The 25,541-nt window shown below is 40.2% G+C and overlaps 1 protein-coding gene across 2 annotated transcripts in view; it reads right to left on the reverse strand.

Annotated features, from left to right (window-relative positions):
• LOC116941141 (uncharacterized) overlaps positions 1-25,541 on the reverse strand; it is a 134,934-nt gene that overhangs the window by 63,758 nt on the left and 45,635 nt on the right. For both annotated transcript variants that reach the window (XM_076066205.1, XM_076066206.1), the window contains exons 16-23: positions 20,755-20,900; positions 19,618-19,738; positions 5,733-19,055; positions 4,677-4,786; positions 3,743-3,855; positions 2,998-3,155; positions 2,555-2,649; positions 786-850 (exon numbers count right to left, since the gene is read on the reverse strand). In XM_076066205.1, coding sequence (XP_075922320.1) covers positions 786-850; positions 2,555-2,649; positions 2,998-3,155; positions 3,743-3,855; positions 4,677-4,786; positions 5,733-19,055; positions 19,618-19,738; positions 20,755-20,900 — 14,131 coding nt within the window. The remainder of the gene's footprint in view (positions 1-785; positions 851-2,554; positions 2,650-2,997; positions 3,156-3,742; positions 3,856-4,676; positions 4,787-5,732; positions 19,056-19,617; positions 19,739-20,754; positions 20,901-25,541) is intronic.

A 25,541-nucleotide genomic window follows, 5' to 3' on the forward strand; every position in this document is an offset into this window, starting at 1 on the left:
AACTACAGCAAAAAAACAACTGCAGAAGAAGGCGAGGGACTGAAAATACTCCTCGCCTTCTTCAGCAGTTGTTTCTTGCGGTAGTTGTCCCACCTGATGACGACCGCTTGTGTTGCGATCGAAACGTCGTGATTTGTTTTATTTTATTTCTAACTACGTGACTTTACCAAAATAACGAAAGAGTATGGATTCCTGCAGTCACGAAAGCTTCAAATCAAAATTGACAAATATCAATCTCAATGCTGCACAGTAGCCCATCTCATTGCTCCATCTCTGCGGTGGTCACCCTCTTGAACACGCTCGCTTCTTTGGCTGCTGGTCCCCTGTTTGTCTCAACCACTGGCCATCATCCCTTCTAGTACCACTAACTTTTATTGACAGCTAATGGGGAGGTATATTGGCATGCATATCTTTCTTTAATCCACACGTTCCTCTTTCTGGTTTGAACTGTCAACTGTGTAAAAATGCGTCATTTGAAAAAGCACAGCATTATTGAACTGCCTTCAATTAAGACGTGGATAACTATTCAGTTATTCATATCATGCAACTGCTGTCATTTTGCGCAAAGGTGGGTTTGCACTACTGGAAGTGATGTTAGACATATGGTGGGATATATTAGAATTAAAGACATTCGTTTGTCCAGCAAAGACATTTAAAGAGATACATGCTTTTCCCCCATGTCTGCCCATCGTGAATTGCAAGCGTTTGCGATTTCATTGAACTGCTATTGAAAAGCTGGAATATGGTAAATCATTATTACGTGTTGATATATTTGTTAAACACACCTTCTCATCAGTGGTCGCATTTCCTTCTTCTGTTAAAACATCAATGAGAGTTTTAATCCATTCTTCTGAAAAATACAAAGGATGCAGAAAATGTAAACAGAAAATGAAAATCTCATGACCAAAAATCCACGCACATTGCACGCTGTAGACCGACACTGCCTCGAACCTTGCAGCCCCTACTGGAGACATTGACCAGGGATACTTAAAACCCAGTGTTTTACGCAGGCAGTGAAGATGTAATCAGGTGTACTGACATGACTACAATGCCAAATGCAGACAAATACAGTTACTTGTTTATGACATGATTATTTGAAAATACTTGAAATAATTTAACACAAAGTACAGACTTTGTGTCTGCAATAAATCAATAAATCAAGTACAATACTTCTAGAATTGAAGTAAGTACAATACTCCAGAAAAATGCCCTGTAGTAAGATGACTTCATTGAGCCTTAGGCAAGGTGAGGCTTTGTGATGATGAACGACTTTTGACGGTGAGTTTAGAAAGAGTTCAGTGAGAGTATTTTACGAAGAATGTTGTGTTTCTCCCCCCCGCCCGCTGCCCCATGTAATTCCAGCCATGGTAACTGCCATTATCTCATGAGTTGAAAAATCCATTCGAAAATCTGGCAGAGCAGTGTGCCCCGTGTCTGAGAGCACAGCAGAGGGCGAACTTTCCCATACAATCTGCAATTAGTTTAACACGTAGGAGGCTTTCGCGACCAATATCATCCACAAGACAGGTTTTTTTGGGGTTAGATCGCGTAAATATGTAAATGTGTCGTTAAACCTGCCACCACCCGACACAGCCAATTAGTAAGATTTGTCACGTAGACAGAACATGCCAAATCGTTTCTAGTACAGCACATACAATGGACAGGAAGTACAAGAACAATAGGCTCACGTAATGTGCATGCATACTATTCATTGATTACCATATAAATAATTAAAACAGTAATGGATACCCATCGTCATTTATACACATTCATTAATCGCCCCCCCCCTCCCCCCACTTCGCGCAAGAAGAGCACACAAGTGAGGTCATCGCATCTACGCCTCTATATAAGGAACGAAACAGGTGGACTTCCCCACAAATCTGGCTGTCGCCTGATGAAGCTAGTTGTAGTTACTGGCGAAACGACGTACTCAGATTGTAAATGTTGTGGCGTGACTCTAACACACCGGTGTGCTGTACCAGTAACGAATTGGCACGTTCTGTTTACGTGACAAACCTTACTAGTTGGCTGTGTTGGGTGGTGGCGGATTTAACGACACATTTATATATTTACGCGATCTAACCCCAAAAAACCTCTATTATGAATCTGCAATTCGATTGTCACGTGTTATTCGAATATTTTTTTTATTCTCAGCAATAGCAGTTAAATAAATTAAGGGGATAACCAAATGTATTTGTTCACGTGCAGTACTGGTGATGAGAGTAGGACTACCAACTCACTGGACTTCATAACCCACTTTAATCACAGACTCCCCAGATTCGGATCAAGGATCTCTGCCGGCTCAGGGCCCTGTTGTATGAACAACCAGGCACGTCACGGACATTTCACTTAACAACAATAATAGTATTAAATACTTATTCAGCCACGAGAGCAACTGAGTCTAATGACTATATTTCAGGAGGGTATTGCATTGGGATTTAGTTTTTTCAAATATTTCCAGCCAATAAACGGATATCTATAGGTGAAAATAACCTATGGTGAATGTGGATAAAAAATTATCTGGAAATGTACAACACTTAAAATTACTTTTTACCTGTGGCTTGATCTGATAGAGAGAGAGGAGTGATGAAACTTGAAATCTGCTCCACCACAGCAGCGGAAAGATTCTTCGTCGCGATACTCAAGAGTCTGGATAGTACAGCAGCAAATCAGTTACCACACAGCAGTTGTTGTTCATACAAGTTTAAACCGTGGTCCCTTTGAAATAAGATACGACAGGTTTAACAGCAACATTCCTACAATGCAAGTTGTAATCTCTCACCACGTGAAATAAATATCTTTTTTACACGAAGTAAATATATTTTAAAATCCTCAAAATTATAAGAAATTTACCCAATTATTGTGGGGCACCAATTTTTTTTTATTTTAAAGTACAGAAATGAAAATCAGGCCTACCATGGCTCAATAACCGGTGGGGGGAAAAAAATGTTTAACACGGTGTTTCTATCCGGAGAATCTACTGCGTGCATCAATTACCTCATGATGAGGTGTGCGGTGGAGCTGCTGTTGTGGGACTGGCAGCGGCATGTGTTGAGTGCCAACGCCTGCAAGTCGGCAGCTGTTTGCACCGCAATGTCGTCGAGCTCTCTGGAGGCGAACTCGACGTCCGTGCAGCTCGCATTGTCTCGCACCACCTGCAGCCCGACGGAGACGACGCAGGGCGGGGGGGGGTCTCTGAACACAGCGCGTCGACTTCTGAAGCACTGTGATTACCGTACACTCAGACCACTCGGCAAAGAACAACGCGAGCAAGGAGTGCGCGGACGATAAGTTCTGCTCACACCGGGAAACCCAGCAACGCTTTTCAAAAGGTCACACACACACACACTGCCGATGAGCCTCAAAAAGCCGATGAACCGAATGGTGCGTTTTTTTTTTCGAAACAACGAAACTCTTAGCTGTTTAGTTATTGGGTTTATCACCCAGAGTTTTGTCAAGCGAGTAGACAGTCATTTTGTAGAACAAAATATTTGTATTGTATTTGCAGTCGTAAATACACTGCATCGTGCATAAACCAATGTGACGCCCTCTCAAAGTGCCCTCTATGGAGCTGAATAGTAGTCAATTCAGGGAGCTTTGTTTCTTTTGTTATTTACATCTTTTGAGAGAATCTTTCACGTACTCGTCATCATCGTTACCCATGATGAATATTTTTCTGGATGGGGGGGGGTCTCCCAAAGCCACCACCATCTCCCACAATCCTGCAATGTTTCATAATTACCTGCTGAGAATCTGCCACCAAAATCGATGTGGAAACTGCCATTTGGAGGAGGTCGTGGAACATTCCTTGTGTGTTCCCACATGCAAGGAAGTTACAAACGCTGCTTTGCACATCTGGAATGCGGAGGAGGGGGGTGATGTTGGAGAACAGTAGAGCAATATAATCTCAACAAGATTACTTTCATATTTATAAACAAGGCAGTTTGCTGAATCGTCAAATACTGTCAGCTGTTATATAAATGACACACGTGGAAACACATTTCAAACGATATTGTGACGTCTTAATAATTGTTTGTCTGGAAAAAAAGAGACCAAACACTATTGACATTTACAAAGCATACGAATGTGACAATGTGAAGATGTGGGACTTTACAGAGCAACACAAAAACCAGGGGAGGTGAGTCCAGACGGTGAAGCTCATGTAGGTCATGAGGTCAAAACTATCCTCTGGATTTCTTTACTTCTTGTCAAATGGTAACAATAATCACGCATAGCAGCATTGTTGATCGTATACGCGAGAATCGACGTGAATTTTCCGAAGCGTTGAGGGGTGTCGAGGTCCATGGGGATGGGTGGGTGAGGGTCTGTGTATGGAGTCACACGAATGGCGTTTTAAGTCGGATAGGACGGTTTTGTGGAGTTTGATAAAAAAAAATCGTTTCCATATTTGTTCGAATTCTGAAGTCTATTTGCTTAACTTGTAGCTTAGGTGCCCGAATGCTGCTAGGTGGAACAGTACATTCGCCCAACGTGTTATTCAGTCTGCTTTGTGACGATGTTTGTTTAGAAAGGTATTTTGGTGTCATGTTCAGCCTGGAATTGCCATGCCGAGGACTAGGCACATTTCTCATGTACGATTGAGCGGTGAATTTTGTTTTACTCACAGTACAAGAGTTCAACATTGATTGCGTTCATCAATGTAACAGCACACTCACCGTTGAAGTTCAGGAGTATTCCATGGAGTACTTTCTCAATCTGCCAGAGCAATTGTGGTTGGAATTGTGATGGGAAAGTCTCACTGAGATAAAGGCAGACTTTAGTTATGCTGTGGATATATGACATTAAGGATGAAAGAAAATCATTTCAAGTAACAATACACAATGCAGCCATGTACATTACTCCATAATTGTTACGAAACAACAGGCTTTACCACACCATCACCAAGCAGAACTAGCTCATGCCTTTGTGAATATTCGGGAGAGGTTTATGAATGCCGGGAAAACATGAAGAGTGCAAACCGAAAACACGACTTTGTGTTAGTTTTGTATGCAGCCTCTGTTGACCAAATGAGACCATATAATGATGCATGCTTAAGAACCTGCTATACGCCTGTGGCTGCTTAATGAACACGGCATAATAGGGATAATGGCTCAGTGTTTTTCATAGTCATTGGATCAAGTGAGTCACAATCATCTTTGTTTTATTCAAACAAAGGTGCATCCTTGAAATGTCTTGCTCACATAACCGATAGGGAAAGGGCCTTCACTCGAGGGAGATAGCTAGAAAGCCCCACTCGATATATCCCTCTAGAGAGGATCATCTTTTATCCTGCTTTTACAAACTGGCCAGATCTCTGGCAACAGGGAGAAGTATCCACACATTACACCCACCCATATTACAGCCTGCTGATCAATTAACTGTCATGTAATCATTTATACTCTTGGGTGGACAGAGGTGGGAAGATTACAATAAAATCGGGCCATTTCAACTGTTACACTAGGGGAATTAACTGAACGCACCACGACCTCTGGATTGCAATAGTGTGCTGTCCGTTTTATTGAGAATGTACAGTCACCTAATTCAGCCTTATTAACTTGTTTGAGGGCTAATTGGAGTGTTTTTTCGGTAAAAATGTTGAATTCAAATTCAGTGACCCGATGGTTAATACAAGCACGGAAAAATACACATTGGCGTGTAGATTGTCACTCCCATATGAAATCAGTATTTTGTCAAGTCTTGAGCCAGGTTCATCATTGGAAGAAAATCCTTACCTGGAGATTGCGGGTTGCTGCGTCGTGCCACCAGCCATGAGGAAGGCCACCTTTGCACTTTCCAACAATGGAGCTAAAACATTGAGAGCAGGAACCTCTCCTGCGAGCACTTGCAGCAGCTCAATCACCGCAACCGACGAGTTCACGACGTCGTCTACGCTGAAGCCGTCATTCGCGACTAGGTGGAGAACTTGGAAGTACACACTTAGAATGCTTTCAGCCGTGTCTGCCGTAAAAGTCCCATTGTAGATCCGCTCTTCTCCAAACACCCTCAGCAGTGAAAGGATGGCCTTGATGAGCGCTACTTCGCCATCGGTGGTTGAGTTACTTGTTGAGAGGGCGATGTTCAAGACACCACTGATACTCTTTAGAATGTTCAGTGTATTATTCAGGCTCAGTCTGCTCTCCGCACTTACAAAGGGTATAATCTCAAATACGAGTTGTTCTATCTCACCGACTTTGGTCATTATTGATTCAGCCCCAGTGCTAAATGACAAGTTGTACATTGTTGATATTATTTTTCTCACCATCAATGTGTATGCATTTACTTCTGGAAAGTTGATGTCTGTGCTATTCAACAAGTTTGCAATTATTTGCAGCAATTCTGGCAAAGATACATTAGTGTTACCGCTCATGTCAATTAGGTTTTGATGCACGGTTCTGAAAATGTTCACAATGTTCAACAATTCTACACGATCTTGGACTGAGGAGGTGTTTAGCTTTTTTAGTGCAGTTATCAGTTTGGCATAGTCCTCATCAGATGATCCATTCAGGTTTGTTATTATCGTTGACGTTTGGATTAACAATTCGGCCACGTTTGTTATCAGCTGATCATTGGTGATATTTCCTAGAGCTCGAAGGGTGCCAATAAGCAAGTGCTCAGTCACATTGAGCCAGTCTCGCTCGCTCGTTATCGACAACAGTTGTATGAAGTTTAAGTACGATGCCATCTGAGACTCCACATTGAAATAGAAGCTTCTCTGCAGCAATTCTATAATCCTGATTATTTCTTTGGCTCCGGTAAACAAATCCTGATTTGTCGTACTGTTAAAGTCGCTCAGCAAAGCGAACACATTTTTGATGAAGGCTATGATGTTTTCAGTCTGCGTATTATTATCAGGAAAGCCCAAGTCTTTCATAGCACTGAAAGCAACCATAATTGTGTCTATTGCTTTGATAGCATCATTGAAGTTGTGCATGGATGTGGTGTTGGCAAATAGTGTAAGAACATTTGAAATTGAAACTAATATTGGGTCATCTTCAATTAGACAAATGCTCCTGTTTAGGTGGACAATGATGCTTTCGGAAAGGTTAGTCATACCGCTGTCTAGCTCAAGCAAAATTGGGCAAGGGAGATTCAAAGTCTCAGAAATTTTCAACAGAATCTTAGTCCACTCATTTATCCACTGCAGGTGACAATAAAACATATCCGAGAGCTGTGGTAAACTGTCTGTGACATTTTTCTGGCTTTCATATAGAAGTGGCTGAAATATATTCAAAATATCTACGGCTATAAACGCTGCGCAGGATGTGGTTTCATTCGAATGCATTGAACACGCGTTCTCTATATTCCCGGTCATGTCCGCTATTTTACAGCCAATGTCGAACATAAATTCCATGGGAGTTACCTGATTGGAAACATTCTGTTGCAGCAAATGTTGGATAACGGCCTTTGTAGAGCAATTGTGTCCGCCAAATGCATGCAAAGTTGAGTTACTTATCTCCAGCATGTGAAGTCTAACCAATTGGAGAAACTGTTCTGTTAGTGTGCTCACGTTCATGCCTTGCACGTCATAAACATGAAGCGGTCTGATGGCTTCCAAGAAGCTGAATATAGTTTCCATATTCGATGCATTATATATGTTTGCTTTTGTAATTTCCTGAACAAGGTTTATTCCTTCAATTAGTTTAAAGATGGTTGATTGAATATCTTGCAAGTCATGGTTTACCAGTTCGTTGTAGAGTTTGTCTATGAAATTAACGAGGAGGGTTATATTGACATTTGACAAGTTCTTTATCAGATGGTTCATGATATTAAAGACATTTTTAGCAACATTTATGTCATCTGTTGCAGGAAGTGTTTGCAGAATCTGTATCAAATTATAGAATGTTGCATTCGCTATCTGTACCCATTCATTAAATGCCTCATCGCTGAAGGTTGATGAAACTGATGAATGATTTCTTATGAGCTGCAGTAAACTAAATGCTATTTTGGTGTCGTGGCCAAAAACATAATTAGATAATGCTGTGATGTCATCTTGAAGCTCTTGCATAGAAGTCACTGTCAGGAATGTTTGTACAAGTTTTAGAAGGTCTGTGATATTCTCATTCAGCAGGCCTGAAGCCTGTATTTCAGCAAGTACATTGGTAATGACGTTGGATGTAAATGGTGTAAAAATACCTGCATAAAATATTTGTGCATCAAACCTATTTGAACTGTTCATTGAAAGGGATTGTTCAATCAAATGCTGAAATGCATTGCAGAAAGTGTCAAATATTGCAAGGGTCAGGTTTTGAGTTTCATTTGTCAGTGACATATGTACCAAATTTGTGAATGCTATGAACACATTTTTACTGGAGTTTATGTCAATAGATTTAAATGCAGCATCTAAAATGGCCATACTGCTCTCATCAAGAAGTCCTAACACTTTCATTTGAGACAGAATATCAGCTAATACATTTGCATTCATGAGATTGACTAACAGTTTTTGAAACACATCTGAATTCGAGATGTTTGCCCATTCGTCTGGAGAAAGTTTGGGTAGAATGACATGATCATGAATATTAAGGAGTGTCAGAAAAATGTTGAAAGTGAGGTTTTGAGATGGATCTGTAGGGCCTTGCTCTAACAGATGTTTGAGCTGCTGGTAAATATCGTCTGAGGTGTTTAACTGAAGAAAAGTCTGCACTGTGTCAAGGACGTTTACACTTTGTTGATCAAGAAGTCCTGAAGATCGAATTTCACGAAGGATATCAGCAACGACATTTGCACTCATGAGATTTACTATGAGTTTTTGGAAAATATCTGGATTCGAGATGTTTGCCCATTCGTCTAGAGAAAGTTTGGGTAGAATGACATGATCATGGATATTAAAGAGTGTCAAAAGAATGTTGAAAGTGAGGTTTTGAGATGGATCTATAGGGCCTTGCTGTAACAGATGTTTGAGCTGCAGGTAAATATCCTCTGAGGTGTTTAACTGAAGGAAAGTCTGCACTGTGCCAAGGATGTTTGCACTTTGTTGATCGAGGAGTCCTGAAGATCGAATTTCACGAAGGATATCAGCAACTACATTTGCACTCATGAGGTGGACTATGAGTTTTTGGAAAATATCTGGATTCGAGAGGTTTGCCCATTCTTCTGGCGAAAGTTGGGCTAGAATGACATGATCATGAATATTAAGGAGTGTCAGAAAAATGTTGAAAGTGAGGTTTTGAGATGGATCTGTAGGGCCTTGCTCTAACAGATGTTTGAGCTGCTGGTAAATATCGTCTGAGGTGTTTAACTGAAGAAAAGTCTGCACTGTGTCAAGGACGTTTGCACTTTGTTGATCAAGAAGTCCTGAAGATCGAATTTCACGAAGGATATCAGCAACGACATTTGCACTCATGAGATTTACTATGAGTTTTTGGAAAATATCTGGATTCGAGATGTTTGCCCATTCTTCTGGCGAAAGTTTGGGTAGAATGACATGATCATGCATATTAAAGAGTGTCAGAAAAATGTTGAAAGTGAGGTTTTGAGATGGATCTGTAGAGGCTTGTTGTAACAGGTGTTTGAGCTCCTGATAAACATCTTCTGAGGTGTTTAACCTGAGGAAAGTCTGCACGGTGTCAAGGATGTTTGCACTTTGTTGATCGAGAAGTCCTGAAGATCGAATTTCACGAAGGATATCAGTAACGACATTTGCATTCATGAGATTGACTATGAGATTTTGGAAAACATCTGGATTCGAGAGGTTTGCCCATTCTTCTGGAGAAAGTTTTGATAGAATGACATGATCATAGATATTAAAGAGTGTCAGAAAAATGTTGAAAGTGAGGTTTTGAGATGGATCTGTAGAGCCTTGCATTAACAGGTGTTTGAGCTGCTGGTAAACATCTTCTGAGGTGTTTAACTGAAGGAAAATCTGCACTGTGCCAAGGATGTTTGCACTTTGTTGATCGAGAAGTCCTGAAGATCGAATTTCACGAAGAATATCTGCAACTACATTTGCATTCATGAGATTGAGTATGAGTTTTTGGAACACATCTGGATTCGAGATGTTTGCCCATTCGTCTGGAGAAAGTTTGCGTAGCATGACATGATCATGGATATTAAAGAGTGTCAAAAGAATGTTGAAAGTGAGGTTTTGAGATGGATCTATAGGGCCTTGCTGTAACAGATGTTTGAGCTGCAGGTAAATATCTTCTGAGGTGTTTAACTGAAGGAAAGTCTCCACTGTGCCAAGGATGTTTGCACTTTGTTGATCGAGGAGTCCTGAAGATCGAATTTCACGAAGGATATCAGCAACTACATTTGCACTCATGAGGTGGACTATGAGTTTTTGGAAAATATCTGGATTCGAGAGGTTTGCCCATTCTTCTGGCGAAAGTTGGGCTAGAATGACATGATCATGAATATTAAGGAGTGTCAGAAAAATGTTGAAAGTGAGGTTTTGAGATGGATCTGTAGGGCCTTGCTCTAACAGATGTTTGAGCTGCTGGTAAATATCGTCTGAGGTGTTTAACTGAAGAAAAGTCTGCACTGTGTCAAGGACGTTTGCACTTTGTTGATCAAGAAGTCCTGAAGATCGAATTTCACGAAGGATATCAGCAACGACATTTGCACTCATGAGATTTACTATGAGTTTTTGGAAAATATCTGGATTCGAGATGTTTGCCCATTCTTCTGGCGAAAGTTTGGGTAGAATGACATGATCATGCATATTAAAGAGTGTCAGAAAAATGTTGAAAGTGAGGTTTTGAGATGGATCTGTAGAGGCTTGTTGTAACAGGTGTTTGAGCTCCTGATAAACATCTTCTGAGGTGTTTAACCTGAGGAAAGTCTGCACGGTGTCAAGGATGTTTGCACTTTGTTGATCGAGAAGTCCTGAAGATCGAATTTCACGAAGGATATCAGTAACGACATTTGCATTCATGAGATTGACTATGAGATTTTGGAAAACATCTGGATTCGAGAGGTTTGCCCATTCTTCTGGAGAAAGTTTTGATAGAATGACATGATCATAGATATTAAAGAGTGTCAGAAAAATGTTGAAAGTGAGGTTTTGAGATGGATCTGTAGAGCCTTGCATTAACAGGTGTTTGAGCTGCTGGTAAACATCTTCTGAGGTGTTTAACTGAAGGAAAATCTGCACTGTGCCAAGGATGTTTGCACTTTGTTGATCGAGAAGTCCTGAAGATCGAATTTCACGAAGAATATCTGCAACTACATTTGCATTCATGAGATTGAGTATGAGTTTTTGGAACACATCTGGATTCGAGATGTTTGCCCATTCGTCTGGAGAAAGTTTGCGTAGTATGACATGATCATGGATATTAAAGAGTGTCAAAAGAATGTTGAAAGTGAGGTTTTGAGATGGATCTATAGGGCCTTGCTGTAACAGATGTTTGAGCTGCAGGTAAATATCTTCTGAGGTGTTTAACTGAAGGAAAGTCTCCACTGTGCCAAGGATGTTTGCACTTTGTTCATCAATGAGTCCTGAAGATCGAATTTCACGAAGGATATCAGCAACTACATTTGCACTCATGAGGTGGACTATGAGTTTTTGGAAAATATCTGGATTCGAGAGGTTTGCCCATTCTTCTGGCGAAAGTTGGGTTAGAATGACATGATCATGAATATTAAGGAGTGTCAGAAAAATGTTGAAAGTGAGGTTTTGAGATGGATCTGTAGGGCCTTGCTCTAACAGATGTTTGAGCTGCTGGTAAATATCGTCTGAGGTGTTTAACTGAAGAAAAGTCTGCACTGTGTCAAGGACGTTTGCACTTTGTTGATCAAGAAGTCCTGAAGATCGAATTTCACGAAGGATATCAGCAACGACATTTGCACTCATGAGATTTACTAGGAGTTTTTGGAAAATATCTGGATTCGAGATGTTTGCCCATTCTTCTGGCGAAAGTTTGGGTAGAATGACATGATCATGCATATTAAAGAGTGTCAGAAAAATGTTGAAAGTGAGGTTTTGAGATGGATCTGTAGGGCCTTGTTTTAACAGGTGTTTGAGCTGCAGGTAAATATCGTCTGAGGTGTTTAACTGAAGGAAAATCTGCACTGTGCCAAGGATGTTTGCACTTTGTTGATCGAGAAGTCCTGAAGATCGAATTTCACGAAGAATATCTGCAACTACATTTGCATTCATGACATTGAGTATGAGTTTTTGGAAAACATCTGGATTCGAGAGGTCTGCCCATTCTTCTGGAGAAAGTTTGCGTAGAATTACATGATCATGAATATTAAAGAGTGTCAGAAAAATGTTGAAAGTGAGGCTTTGAGATGGATCTGCAGAGCCTTGTTGTAACAGGTGTTTGAGCTGCTGGTAAAGATCTTCTGAGGTGTTTAACTGAAGGAAAATCTGCACTGTGCCAAGGATGTTTGCACTTTGTTGATCAATAAATCCTGAAGATCGAATTTCACGAAGGATATCAGTAACGACATTTGCACTCATGAGATTGAGTATGAGTTTTTGGAAAATATCTGGATTCGAGAGGTTTGCCCATTCTTCTGGAGAAAGTTTGGGTAGAATGACATGCTCGTGGATTTTAAAAAAGGTTAGAAAAATGTTGAACGTGAGGTTTTGAGATGGATCTGTAGAGCCTTGCTGTAACAGGTGTTTGAGCTGCAGGTAAATATCTTCTGAGGTGTTTAACCTGAGGAAATTCTGCACTGTGTCAAGGATGTTTGTACTTTGTTGATCAATAAGTCCTGACGATAGAATTTCACCAAGCATTTGAGCAACTACATTTGCATTTATGAGATTGACTATCAGCTTTTGGAAAATATCTGGATTCGAGAGGTTTGCCCATTCTTCTGGCGAAAGTTTGGGTAGAATGACATGATTGTGGATATTAAAAAGGGTCAGAAGAATGTTGAATGTGAGGTTTTGAGATGGATCTGTTGAGCCTTGTCGTAACAGGTGTTTGAGCTGCAGGTAAATATCTTCTGAGGTGTTAAATTTGAGGGAAGTTACTATCATATTGACTATCTTTGCACTTCGCTCATCAAGAAACCCAGATATCTCTATCTCATTAAGAATACCAGCCAAAGGGTCTGCTTTCAATAGGTTTAAAAATATATTCCTAAAAATATCTTTAATTGAAATATTCCCTAATTCGCCTACATAAATTATTGGCGAAACGACATGATCAAATACGTTGAGCATCAGTCGTGCAATATTCGTAGTCAAGTTGTATGACTCAAGAAATTCCCCTCGATGCAAATGATTCAGCTGCCAATAAAGACGTTCCGTGGTATTTTTATTTAACAGGTTCCGTATGATATTGATAATATACGAACTCTGTTCATCCATAATTCCTGAAATATTATTCTTCGTGAGAAAATCATCAAGGGTCTCCACTTTAAGGAGAGACTGCACTGCTTGGAAGATAACGGTGGTGTCCGAATCCAATAGGCCTGAGTTCTGGAGCTCGGTCATGAAACTAGAAAAGGCCTTTGACATGATTTCATGTTTTTGCAGCCATGTATGGTTATTTTCTATTCTCATGAGGTTTTTCCAATCATCATTTGTTGTCATGTTAGCAATTATCTGCACAAGTATTTTCATTGTATTTAGATGCCTTATATTGTCAGCCATTGCTTTACTGTTATTTCTGAGACCCTCAATTAATGGTATCATCCCATCAACAATTTCTGTAGCATTGAAATAAGTTTCTTCAAAATTATGCTTTTCAATAACTTTGAAGAAGTGAAGCACAACGGTTCCGATGTCAAGTGGAAACGTTGTGAGGAACATGTCCATCACCTCCTTCACAATGACATCTGAGGAATTTGAACTTCCCATATTCATAGCAAATTCTTTTATGTCCAGGCATAGACTAATAACGTTGTGCAACATTTCTGCTTCAATGCTATTGTTAAAAATTTGCATTGTGTCTAGCATGTTGAATATATGTTTCAAACTGTCTAACATTAGCCCGTTTTGAAATGTCATATTACCAGAATTAAAGATTTGCCCAATTGCTTCCTCAAACACAGTAATTGACTGTAGTAGACGTTCAACTTCTACACTTGAGTGTTCTGGTGTTAAATGTTGAAGTTGTCTGATTATCGCTTCCAGAGATCTGAATGTGGAGGCAATGAACAACAATGGATTTCCAAATGATATGTTCATTTCTTTAAATGATCCAATTGTTTTCGCCACCTCTTCTAAAAACATGTGATGATTCTCGACAGTAAAGTTCTTTATGGCACTCGCAATATGAGGATGGACAATTTCTAATGCATGGACAAAAGAGTTTATATTCCTTATAAAGTTCAGTTTTTTCAATGGTTGAGATGCATTCGAACTTACTAGTAATTGTCCCAAGTCTGCGAATAACTGTTTTGCTGAAAAGTTACCATCATCTCTGACACTGTTGTAAATGAAAACAATTAATTCTTGAATTTCTGTTGTAAAATTATTCATATTCGAGTGATTTGAATACCAGTTCAAATCTGTTGGAAAAGGATAGGCTGTGGTGTTTCTCCAGTTTTCTTGCATTGTCAGCATGTTAATGAAATAGGTGAAAATTGAGAGGTTTGGCTTCGGATGAATGCTGAGATTTTCCATTAAAGTATTCAGTGCCTCAAGGGTACTGTTAGCTATCAACAGCAGATCGGTTTCATGAATATCAATGGATCCAAGTTGCATCAAGAAATCGAGGACCTTTTGAAAGTCTGCCATTGCATTTTCTAAGAATTTGTCATTTACAGGCACATTTGCTGTTTTAATAAAGTAAACAATATCCGTCATTATCGCCACCAGTGTTTCAGATTTAAAGGTGTGCGAGCACTGTAGATCATCGATGGAGTTCAGTGTCAGGATAAGACTTACAGCCAGTGGGTTACTATGATCATCGCAGATGTCAAGCTGAGTCTCGGCAATGTGGTCTAGAAGCCTCATGGTCTTTGCATTGAGATCAACCAGAAGTGAGCTTGAAAAATCAAAAACTTGAGCCATTTTCAGAAGCACCACAGTCCATTCTTGCATTTGTCTTAAATTACACGAGAAGATGTATGCCAGTTCTTGGAACTTATCTTCTGGGAGAACTATCTGATTAGGAAAGGAAATGAACTCTGAAAAGTCTGTCACAATTTCTGCTGCAAGGGTAGCAGCACAGTACACAACGTTGCGCGATGGAAGTGAACAGTCAGCATTGAGTTCTTCTTCTGATACATTGCATTTAGCTGCATTTAATAAACCCATTGCTGTTGGCACCGTTTTCAGATTTGTTGATAAGATTTGGTCAATAATAGCCAGAACGGTACACTGAGTGTCCACCATATTTGGTACCGAGTAGTTTTGTTGGATCATAAACATACCGACAAGTCGGACAACTTTACTTCCAAGATGAATGGACTTTTCCTCAACAAGTGGATCAGTGAAAAATGTTAGAGTGGATTGTGAATAGCTGAAAATGCTCTGTATCTCAGCCATGCCAAACACATCACGGGAAGAAAGTTGGTGAATGAGCTGAATTCCTTCTATGGCTTTCATTAAAATATCTGTCAGGTTATTAAGTCCATAAAATTCAAAAATGGAGCCAAGTTCTTCAGTGAATGGTGTGGAGATGTTATATGAAACGAAAGTATCAAGCTGACTTTGCAACTGCAGGAAGTGACCCATGATGCTGAGTGCAGAGGTCAAACTGGACAGAGTCTGTGTGTCGTTAAATGTTTCCATCTGTGAAAGGAAGTCTCCAAAATAGAACGTTGAATTCTGTAGCCAATAAACCAGCTTGTCTACATCCTGAATGGCTATCATGGTTTCAGCACTGTGCAGGAAGTTAAGGATTGCCTCCGTTTGCTGCAGAGACAACAGTCCGTTTTCAGGTAATATATCTCCGACAATGATCTTCAAAAACTGAAAAATCACGGAGATATTTTGAAGACTCCTTGGGTACATTATGATTGCCATTATTTCATGAGTTTGTCTGTTGATGGGAAGTGATGCGTTGGATCCATGGTTCATTTGCAGCAGCAATTCTGTCAGTCGAGCGGCAGCAGCTTGTATTTCAGACTGATTCATTGCTGGCTCAACGATGATGTTGAAGATGTTTTCAACATACATCCCAATTGTCATCATGATAGCTTGAATTTCCAATATGTCAACTTCAGTAATTCCACGTGAGCCAAAAGTTCTCCAAAAGTCTTCCAAAGTGTAAGTCGATATGTCTGTCATGTTGGTAATAAGATGTAAAACTATGTTCAGCTTGTCATAAAGGGGTGTGCCATCTGCATTGGCATCCGAAACCGACTCCATTAAAGGCTCTATTGACCGAAGCAGAAATTGAACCGCTCTGACTTCATTCTCAATTGGAATTAATGTGTCCATGTTAGCCACCACATACACGATGAATGCTTTAAAAACGTTAAGCTGGGTATGCGCACTACCATAATCAACCACAGATAGATCTTGAATCCAAATGTCTGATAGAGAGTTGAGTATGTGAAAAACCTCCTTTGCTGCTGGGTCAATGTGCAGATGCTCTAGAAACACTCCACACTGGTCCATTATCCCTGATATAGACCTCAGAGTCAACAGTAACGAATCATTGTGCAATGAAGACTGAAGATCCTGCAAATGATGGAGAAGGCTTTCAATATTCTGCAGAACGTCAAGAAGTGTGCTACTGTTTGCGATTTCCAGAAATATGTCAATGTCTCTTATGTTAATGTCTGAGTTGTTGGTGAACAGAGTATCTGTTGTGCTGTTTTCAGCGGTCACCATGTCTACCAGAAAAAGCAAGCTTGAGAATGAAGGGATTGATTGGAAATGTTCAGATGTATTTAAAATGTAACCAATTTCCATCAGTAATTGTGCTGATAGTTCTAAGAAAGTGTTCAGACTCTCGTTAGACATCCTTGCCTCAGACACCATGAGTTTTACTTTGCTTGCATCGGATTTGAGTGCCTGCAGTGTGTCATTGTCTGTATTTTTTAAAAAGTCCGAAAGTTGTTTGATGAGCTGGTAATTTTCCTTGTAAAACGATATGAAAAAATCCATAGGCATATCTCTGTTCTGTATGAAAGCTTGCAGAGCATCTGTGTAGTGGAGAATTAGGGACGTCATGTTTTTGAATTCTTCAGATATCTTGTCTGGCATCAGATTACTCAATTGTTCAGCCACAAACATTCCAAGCTCTGTTAAGTTGTTTTCACAGACACTTGCGGATGTTGGCATTAACGGATTGGATTTTGTCACGATGTGTCTTAAGTTGTGCACCAATGAAATAATGGCCTCGAGTGATGTACTGATGGCTTCTTCAGATGTAGCATTATCCAACAATTTCGCTGCTGTATTCGAAGCCTTCATTATGAATGGCATGAATTCTCTTAGGTCAGGGAAACGTTGTAAGTAGGCACTGATTTCACTGCTCAACCCATTTACAAGACTCTGCATTGTGTTGTTTGTGTTATTCAAATTGAAGTAATTTGGTTCAAAAACAAATGTAAGCACCTTTATGAATGTGACAATCATGTCTGTTGCATCTGGAGGTATAAAATTTGATCGTGTGATCTGTTTTAGTGAATACTCTATGACAGACATCCACTTGACATCAACAGTATCTGGTTGATCAGTCATCTCCGCGATGCTCAGCAAGACTTTTAGCATGCCAATAGAAAAACTGACAGGATTGCTTTCATTGGGGTACGTAGGTTGCCACTGATCCAACAGAAGCCTCAGATGTGTAAAAAGATCTTGGGTGGTATTTGCTGTGATCAGGCCTTGCATCGTGTTGAGCATTCCTGTCACGTCTGGATTGAGGAGCCCTGCATTTTCAATCTCAGACAGCATTTCAGCAAAAACACCTGGAGATAGGAGAGTCGATATCAGCTTCTCAAAATATCCTGGGACAAAAAGAGCTGTCCAATCGTCTACTGGAAATTGTGGAATGATGTGTTTCTGATATATGTTGTACAGGACATGTAAGACACTTACGGTCAAGTTTCCATATGTCTCCGGCTGACCATGAGAAAGCACGTAATTTAGCTGTGAAAAAATTTGCTGGCTGTTGTTCAAATTCAGGAAGGTTTGCGCGATACGGATTATTTCTGCAGTCTGTGCATCAAGAAAATCTGAGGATTCAATCTCGGCAAGTGTGTCAGCAAGAACTTTTGGGGACATGAGTTGCAAAATCAGCTTTTGAAATGTGTCCGGTTGGAAAATACCTGTCCAGTCATTTTCCGGAAATGCTGGTATAATTTGTTTCTGGTATAATTTAAGCAGGACACGCACGATTTTGATAGACAAATCACGCACTTCATCTGGTTGAGCCTGATGTAACAGGACCACCACATGTGATAGGATTTGCTGGGTGCTGTTCATCATGAGGAATGTTTGAGCAATATTTAAGTTTTCTGTAACTTGCCTGTCTACAAGATGTGATAATTGAATTTCTGATAAAATCTTTGCTACAACTTTGGGGTTTATGAAGTTCATCATCAACTGTTGGGATATTTCTGGTTGAAGAATAGCTGCCCAATCATGTGCAGGTAATACAGGCACAATTATGTTTTCAAACACATTTATCAGGAACTCCGTTACTCTTCGGCTGCTATTTTGAGCACTGTCTTGTGGCACCCAAGAGAGAAGCTGTTTGATCTCAGCAAGAAGCTGCTCAGAATTGTTAACTTTGAGAAAAGTCTGAACAGTGTTAAGGATATCTGCAGTTTTATTGTCAAGCAATCCTGAAGCCTGGATCTCTGTGAGGACACCGTATACGAGTGGTAAAATAGCATTGTCAATGCCGGTTGTGTTTGCAACCTCAATTACGTGATTTAAAATATCGAACTCTTTACTGACATTGATCCTGTTAAGAATAGCAGAGACATCATCGTAAAGTTGGCCTTCTGCTGGGGGAGAATTCTGCGACCACAGCCGAATGTTATTGTACAACAAGGCAATTACATGCGTCACACTTTTGTCATGTAAAATGCCCTGAATGAGGTTCGCTGTAGCCGAGATGGTTGAATTTGATTGTTGAAAACTGGCAATGAGGCTACTTAGGTTCTTATCTGAGCAGAACATCGTGTTCAGAGTGTTGCGGTCAACATTGACGATGTTCATCTGATTTAAGAGGTCCATAGATGCGTGGAGTGCTCTGAAAGAGAACGTAAAGTTTAAGATGTTTCATTGCAATGTTGCATTGCAGTATGTGATTCAATTGTAGCACAGTGTACACACATTCTATCACCTTTGCTTTAAATCACAGCAAGTGAATGTAGTTTGTGATTTGATGTTCCACAGTCAACACAGTATTATAACATAGGAAGCAAGGACAAGGCAGAAGGACCAGGCATCTGGTGACCAGTTCAAGCCTCGTCCATGGGCCAAAGCAGGGATTGGTACCACCTGAAGTGGCAAAACTGTAATTTTAAGATTGCATGCTATGATAACCCACTCACTTCAAATTATTATCACGTGATACCACTGTTATTGGCCGCATAAAGAAACTGAAACCGCGAAAGTTGTGCCACTTCAGGTGGTACCGACAAGTAAAATATAATCAGCACCCCGCCGACACTGGTGACATTTATCCCAGCCCAAAAGGCACGGGTACATTTTTTGTCACATTTTTTTCTGGCTGTTGAATTGCGTCTTTCGTCACAATAATTGTACGATTGTAATATTGGCAAGACGCACGAGTGACATTTAGCGTGTACCTTGGTATGAGCTCGTCGTTGGTCATGGCGTTGTTTTTGAAGACGATCATCTCGCTGATGAGGCCCCTCCACGGCACGGGAGCGTTCGCCCACAGCGTTACGTTTGGGACGGAGAAAATATCTGTTGGGCAATAAACAGACGGCCGAATTTTGATTCCGGCACATTTATACAACACGTACGCGGCGACCTCCACATCACCCGCAACGCGTCAGAATGCGTTCACGCTTCTTATGAATTGCGGCGTGTAGCATTTTTTGTTCCGTTTCCATAAGTGACTTCAGTCATTTGTGTGATATTTATTGAATGTGATACAATGTATACAGTGCTAAAGTCTGTTAATTGTTTTATTATATGTAACACATAGCCTTGTTAAACTGTGTGGGCGCGATAGTTTCCCCATGCCATTACATATGCAATGCTATTAACGATCAGGATTCCTGCAGAAATCTCCCAGCCCTCCTGCTTATACCCAAGTGCAAGCAGACAGGCCAGGATTCAAATTCATTTCACGAACATTTTAGCACATTGCATGTTACGCAACAGATAAAGTGCTCCATTATAAGCACAGGCATTCATTAACTTTGTAAAATTGGGAAAACGTCAAATGTAACACGGCTAAGACACAGCTCTGCAGATGTTAAAGCCATAACAGGTAGCATGTCAACAATTCTCTGGGCGTGCACTGCGAAAATGTGTTATGAAACAATGTTTTGTAGCTTATAATGTGCATCTTCTGCGATATTATATTATCACTGTTTGTAGTATTGGCGGCTGCAAAAGGGGTTTTTCAGAATGATGACTCGGCATTCGTGGGAAAATTAAAAGCCAGATCAGCATGGGGAAATCAGCAGGAATAGCAGCTTCTCGATGAGGGGAATGTTGGCCACCTCTTCCATGCTGGCCAGATGCCTTGGCAGAGTTGAAAGTACCCATGCTTACTCCACCACAATCGACCTGAAGATCGACTAACTGTGGTGAAACAATTGCCACTGCAGGGTGGACAGAGGGCAGGGCATTACAAAACGTGCTCCATTGTTTAAACTGCCGCGCTGGGAAATCGAACTGCCAACCATCGCACCACCCATACATATACAGATATATTTTTCGAAACATTAATAGCACATTATAACGCTTGCCTTCGCATTTGCTCGTAAAGCTGGTGGTATTTTGCTGGTTTATTGTGGAGATGATCCAATGCAAGCCATTGACAAGCTGGTCCATGCTGGGCCATCCCAGTGTCTGCTGCACCATCATGCCCACAACATCGGTGACGTCCAACATCCTGCAGACAGTCGAGAGGAACGACGGGAAGCGATGTTGCAGATTTAATTTAAAATGTGAGCATACAGAGTGAAATCCATGATCATTTTTCAGTACGCGATGTAATTCAATGAAGTTATTTTGAAGTGTGTATTCGTCAGTCAGGAAGCGAGTTGCTGTGCTTATGAAATTATATCCTAGCCTCTTGAGTTCTCAGCTGGTGAAACAAAATCAACATTAAACTTGACAATTGCTTTATGCCTGTCTCATAGATAGGCCCTTAACTTTGGCAAGGGTTTAAAAAATGAAACAACAAATGCTGTACTGTGTATATATTTAGGTATTTGTGCAGTGATTGGTAACCAGGCTAATATATCAACTTTCTATAAAATGGTAACGTTCATCTCATGTGCCTTTCCAGGATATCATTTTGAATACAGGATCTCAGTGTGATTGAGGTAACTCAACATAGAACACGAAATAATCTAACATATATCTACTCACCACAACCATGTGTTAGTTTGTTTGCAGATACAATGGAGTGATTGGTTAATGTCAAACCAAACAGCAAGGCCACGATAACCAAATAAGACAGCACGTTTAAAGCAGGTCTAATTGTATACAGCAGCCCATACCATCTTGTGTTTAAGATTGCCTAGTGGTCATTTGAATGTCACAACATTATAATTTAACATTTTGAATACCAGTTTTTATATGTGTGTGTATATATTGTTAGACATACAAAAGTACATGAACTTTAATACAAAGTTTTCCAGACAAAATTCTTCATTGAACTGCAAATGCCAACTCGTTCAAAACTAATTTTCATCACCACCTGATGAATAACCGACTCCATTACCAGATAATTGTGGCATTCATATGGAAATGTATTTCCATCTATTTCATTTACTCATGCACTCAGTAACTCAAAGGTGCTCCACGTCTCCACGGCCTACATGGTAAAGATGCAGCCCTGCAATAACTTGTGCATGCCAATGCAAGTACCCACACTATAGCCCACCAATGTGGTATACCCCTTCATAGTATGCTGTTGTGAAGTGTGAGGCACGTGGATTCAAACAAACTTACAACACCATTGTTTCACTTGCCATGTCAGGAGTCCACATTAAAACCGGCGTCCTCTGGTTTGCAAGTTCGGTCACAACACACCACATCAGCATCCTCAATATTTACAATACCAGCCACAGAAAGCGACTCCCACCACTTCTACCAACTGTGCAAGTAACAAGTGTAAAATTGTTAAAGTCTACTGTTTTTTAAAGCCTGACGGTTATGGTTTATTGCGATTTATATTTCCACGATATATGAGCGTGTTTAAACGGCCCATCTTGGGGCTGTTAGAAAGATACTCTTTGGTTCTATTTGGTAAAGTCACGTAGGTAAAAAAAAAAAAATCACGACGTTTCGGCCACAACACAAGTGGCCTTCTTCAGGTGAAGGAACAGAACTGTCGGGACGACAGCAAGTGCAGCAAGTGCTGTCGTCCCGACAGTTCTGTTCCTTCACCTGAAAAAGGCCACTTGTGTTGTGGCCGAAACGTCGTGATTTTTGTTGTTTTATTTTTTACCTACGTGACTTTACCGAATAGAACCAAAGAGTATGGATCCTTGCAGTCACGAAAGCTTCAAATCTAGAACTGTTAGAAAGAGTCTGATGTCGATGGGCACCACCAGCATTCAGTTGCACATTTTTATGGACGCATGCTGTTCGCATTTTTTTAATATCTTTCTGATATATCGCAACTTAATGTGCTTTTGGCATTAAGTCACGAGACACAGAATAATGTTGGTAATCTCACAGTCGAGTCTGCCCCGTGTCAGAGATTGGCAGTGGAAGAGATTTGTCATGCGACTTTTTCCCGAAAAATCCTTCAAGTGGCCTATTAATTCTTTACATGGGGCCCATTGTATAATCATTGGAACAAATGCGGCGACTTGTTTACTATAATAAACCTAAGTTACTGAAAGGAGGAAAACACCTCACTGATCTGCCCATGGGGTCATATTCCCATGTGCCATCCATGCAGCTTTCATGAAACACTTTACACGCACATCCATTGTATATGAAATGGGCATTCAGCAAGCTAGCAGACGCAATTTGTGGAAGATTGCTTTCTGTAGCGTTCTCCTGCACTCCAAAGAATGCAGCATATCATATTATTCAAGAGCATTTCATTTATTATCCAAAATGAAAATGTTTTACTGTTGGAAAAGTTAATTGTAATTCTATAAGATGCTAAGGGCATCTCACTTAGCAGCAATACTTTCCATTGCTGTGGAGTCAATTTACAAATGTCAATCACGAGATGTGTGCAGGTTGGGTGTAGGACCATGCACAGTAACATCGGCACTTTATCACAGGCACACAGTTCAAATTGTGGTGTAGAAAATGGCAATTACATTACAATAAAACTGATAACTACGGTTGTCCTAAGTGCCATGACCTTAGGGTTGCGTGGTTTATTTGCACGTATTGACTCAAGTGCCGCACTCTGATAACCCCGTAGGCAATTCCCACCCTGCACCTCTTCATCTCTTATTGTCCCTCTCTTCATCTATTATTGTCCCTCTCTTCATCTATTATTGTCCCTCTGTCATTCACCCCACTTTCTTGCCTCCCAACAACGATAGTTTTCCTCCTCAGCTTTAAGCATTTAACTTAAATATTATTTCATCCTTCCATGTCAGCGTGGGAGACTGCTTCTATTGCCACTTAATCAAATGCCTAAACATGGTCAGTAAAAGCCTTGCATAATGGTAATTCACGTAAATTTGTCTCTCATATATATTTGTTGATGGTGTGTATGTTTCAATGGTGGAATAACCTTTCCTAAATCCGGGTTTCTAATGTGGTTGACTATAATGATGATTTCACGTGGCCAATGAATTCAGTTATAAGTGATTTAGCCATTCAGTTGCTTTTTCTAGGAGTTGGTGAATTATAAGAACTTAATAAATGAAGATGCGTAGAAAGTTGGGTTCAGGATAAATATGAACAAAACAAACATCATGGACAACAAGTTTGTAAATGATTGCATATATCTGTGTGGGGGAACACAATTGTATACACAGCACAATTTGTATATCTGGGTGTAGAGCTATTAAAGGTAAACCAGAATCAAAGTAATGAAACAAAGATGAGGATGACAACAGGTTGGAGTTCTTTTGGAAATATGAACTTTATACTTGAAGGTATATTACCAATATGCTTAAAAAAGGTTTTTTTTTTAATTGGTGTCTACTACCTGCCATAACATACGGTTCAGAAACATGGTCACGATGACAAAAACGTAAAAGTGTGCATAGAAGCGTGGAGACATGCATTCTTCTGGGAATTACACTGAGAGACAGAAAAAATAACACATGCAGGTGAATGATATCAAACTGTGGGCTTGGGCAGGCCACGGCCCAGAAGAGGTGGTGCCTGATGGTCAAGAGCCATTACGGGGCACATTCGAGAGGATATCCACCGAGGAGATGGAGCGATGAAATCAGCCCGTGTGCAGGTGCTGGATTAATTATTATTAGATCTAAGATCATGCGAGGTTGTGGCTTGGGGAGGCCTTCAGCCAGCAGTGGATTAACCCTGGATGATGATGATGATGAATACAAGTATAGGATACAACAAATAATGTCTGAATTACAATTTCAGTCACACTTGTAGTTCTTGCTGTGTTTATCGTATATCTGATACGAAAGGGACCTACTGATGTGACAGTAGACATGTGGCAATGCACGGGATTGGTTTCAAAAATATATTACACGTGCATTTTTCTAACAGCCTTCATGACCAATCACAGCATATCCATAAAAACCTTAAGGGCCCTCGGAGTAACTTTCCCACGGTACTTCGCAATAAGGCGTCTTATTTCATCAATCGTGCGGATATGGCGATTGCTCAACGAATGCAGTAAGCCGCCACATACCAGGTAAATCGTTTGTGCCAATGCTACAGAATGATTGTTGTCAAGAATCTCCCCCCTTCGTTCTTACGGCGTTTAAAAAAAAAGCAAAAGGCTACAATTGTGCGGTATTTTAATTTCATAAGTCATTGCATGGCATTGGGGGTTAGTAGTCGAGTCGACTTGTTCCACTAGAATCCGAATGTGTTGGGCAGTCGTGGGTTGTCAAGAATGAATCGTTATGTTGAGCCTGTCACGTGGATTTCCGTTGCCAGTCTAATGCATGAGTCATCACTGTTTGACAGACGCAGCGAAGTTATTGCTGCCTAAAGTGCATTTTTAGGCCATGAACCCAGTTCGGTCTTTACTCACGCAACTTTTTTTCTAGACTGATATATTTTTATGCAAGTTTTGGATCACAGATAAAACCACCAATATTGTATAATTATCACTAATATTATGACCCCTTTGGCATGTTGCTCATTGTGTGCTTATCTTTTCATTTCTTTATATTTGTAACCTCTAGCCTATGTTACTGAACATTTATTATGTGATATAAGGATGTATTATTGTAATTTATGCATTTTTTTAAATAGGAACATATTTTCCCTATAACTATTTTCACATAAAAAAGTTGGTTATCTGAACCGACTAAACAGAAAAGACAGGATATACAACAACACATACCACCATCAATTCTAACTACACAATTCTATACAATTGTCGTTAGCATAAAGATAC

This window comes from Petromyzon marinus, chromosome 10 (assembly GCF_048934315.1).
Source record: "Petromyzon marinus isolate PM22_M1 ecotype Great Lakes invasive population chromosome 10, UKy_Petmar_22M1.pri1.0, whole genome shotgun sequence".
Classification (NCBI taxonomy): Eukaryota; Metazoa; Chordata; class Hyperoartia; order Petromyzontiformes; family Petromyzontidae; genus Petromyzon; species Petromyzon marinus.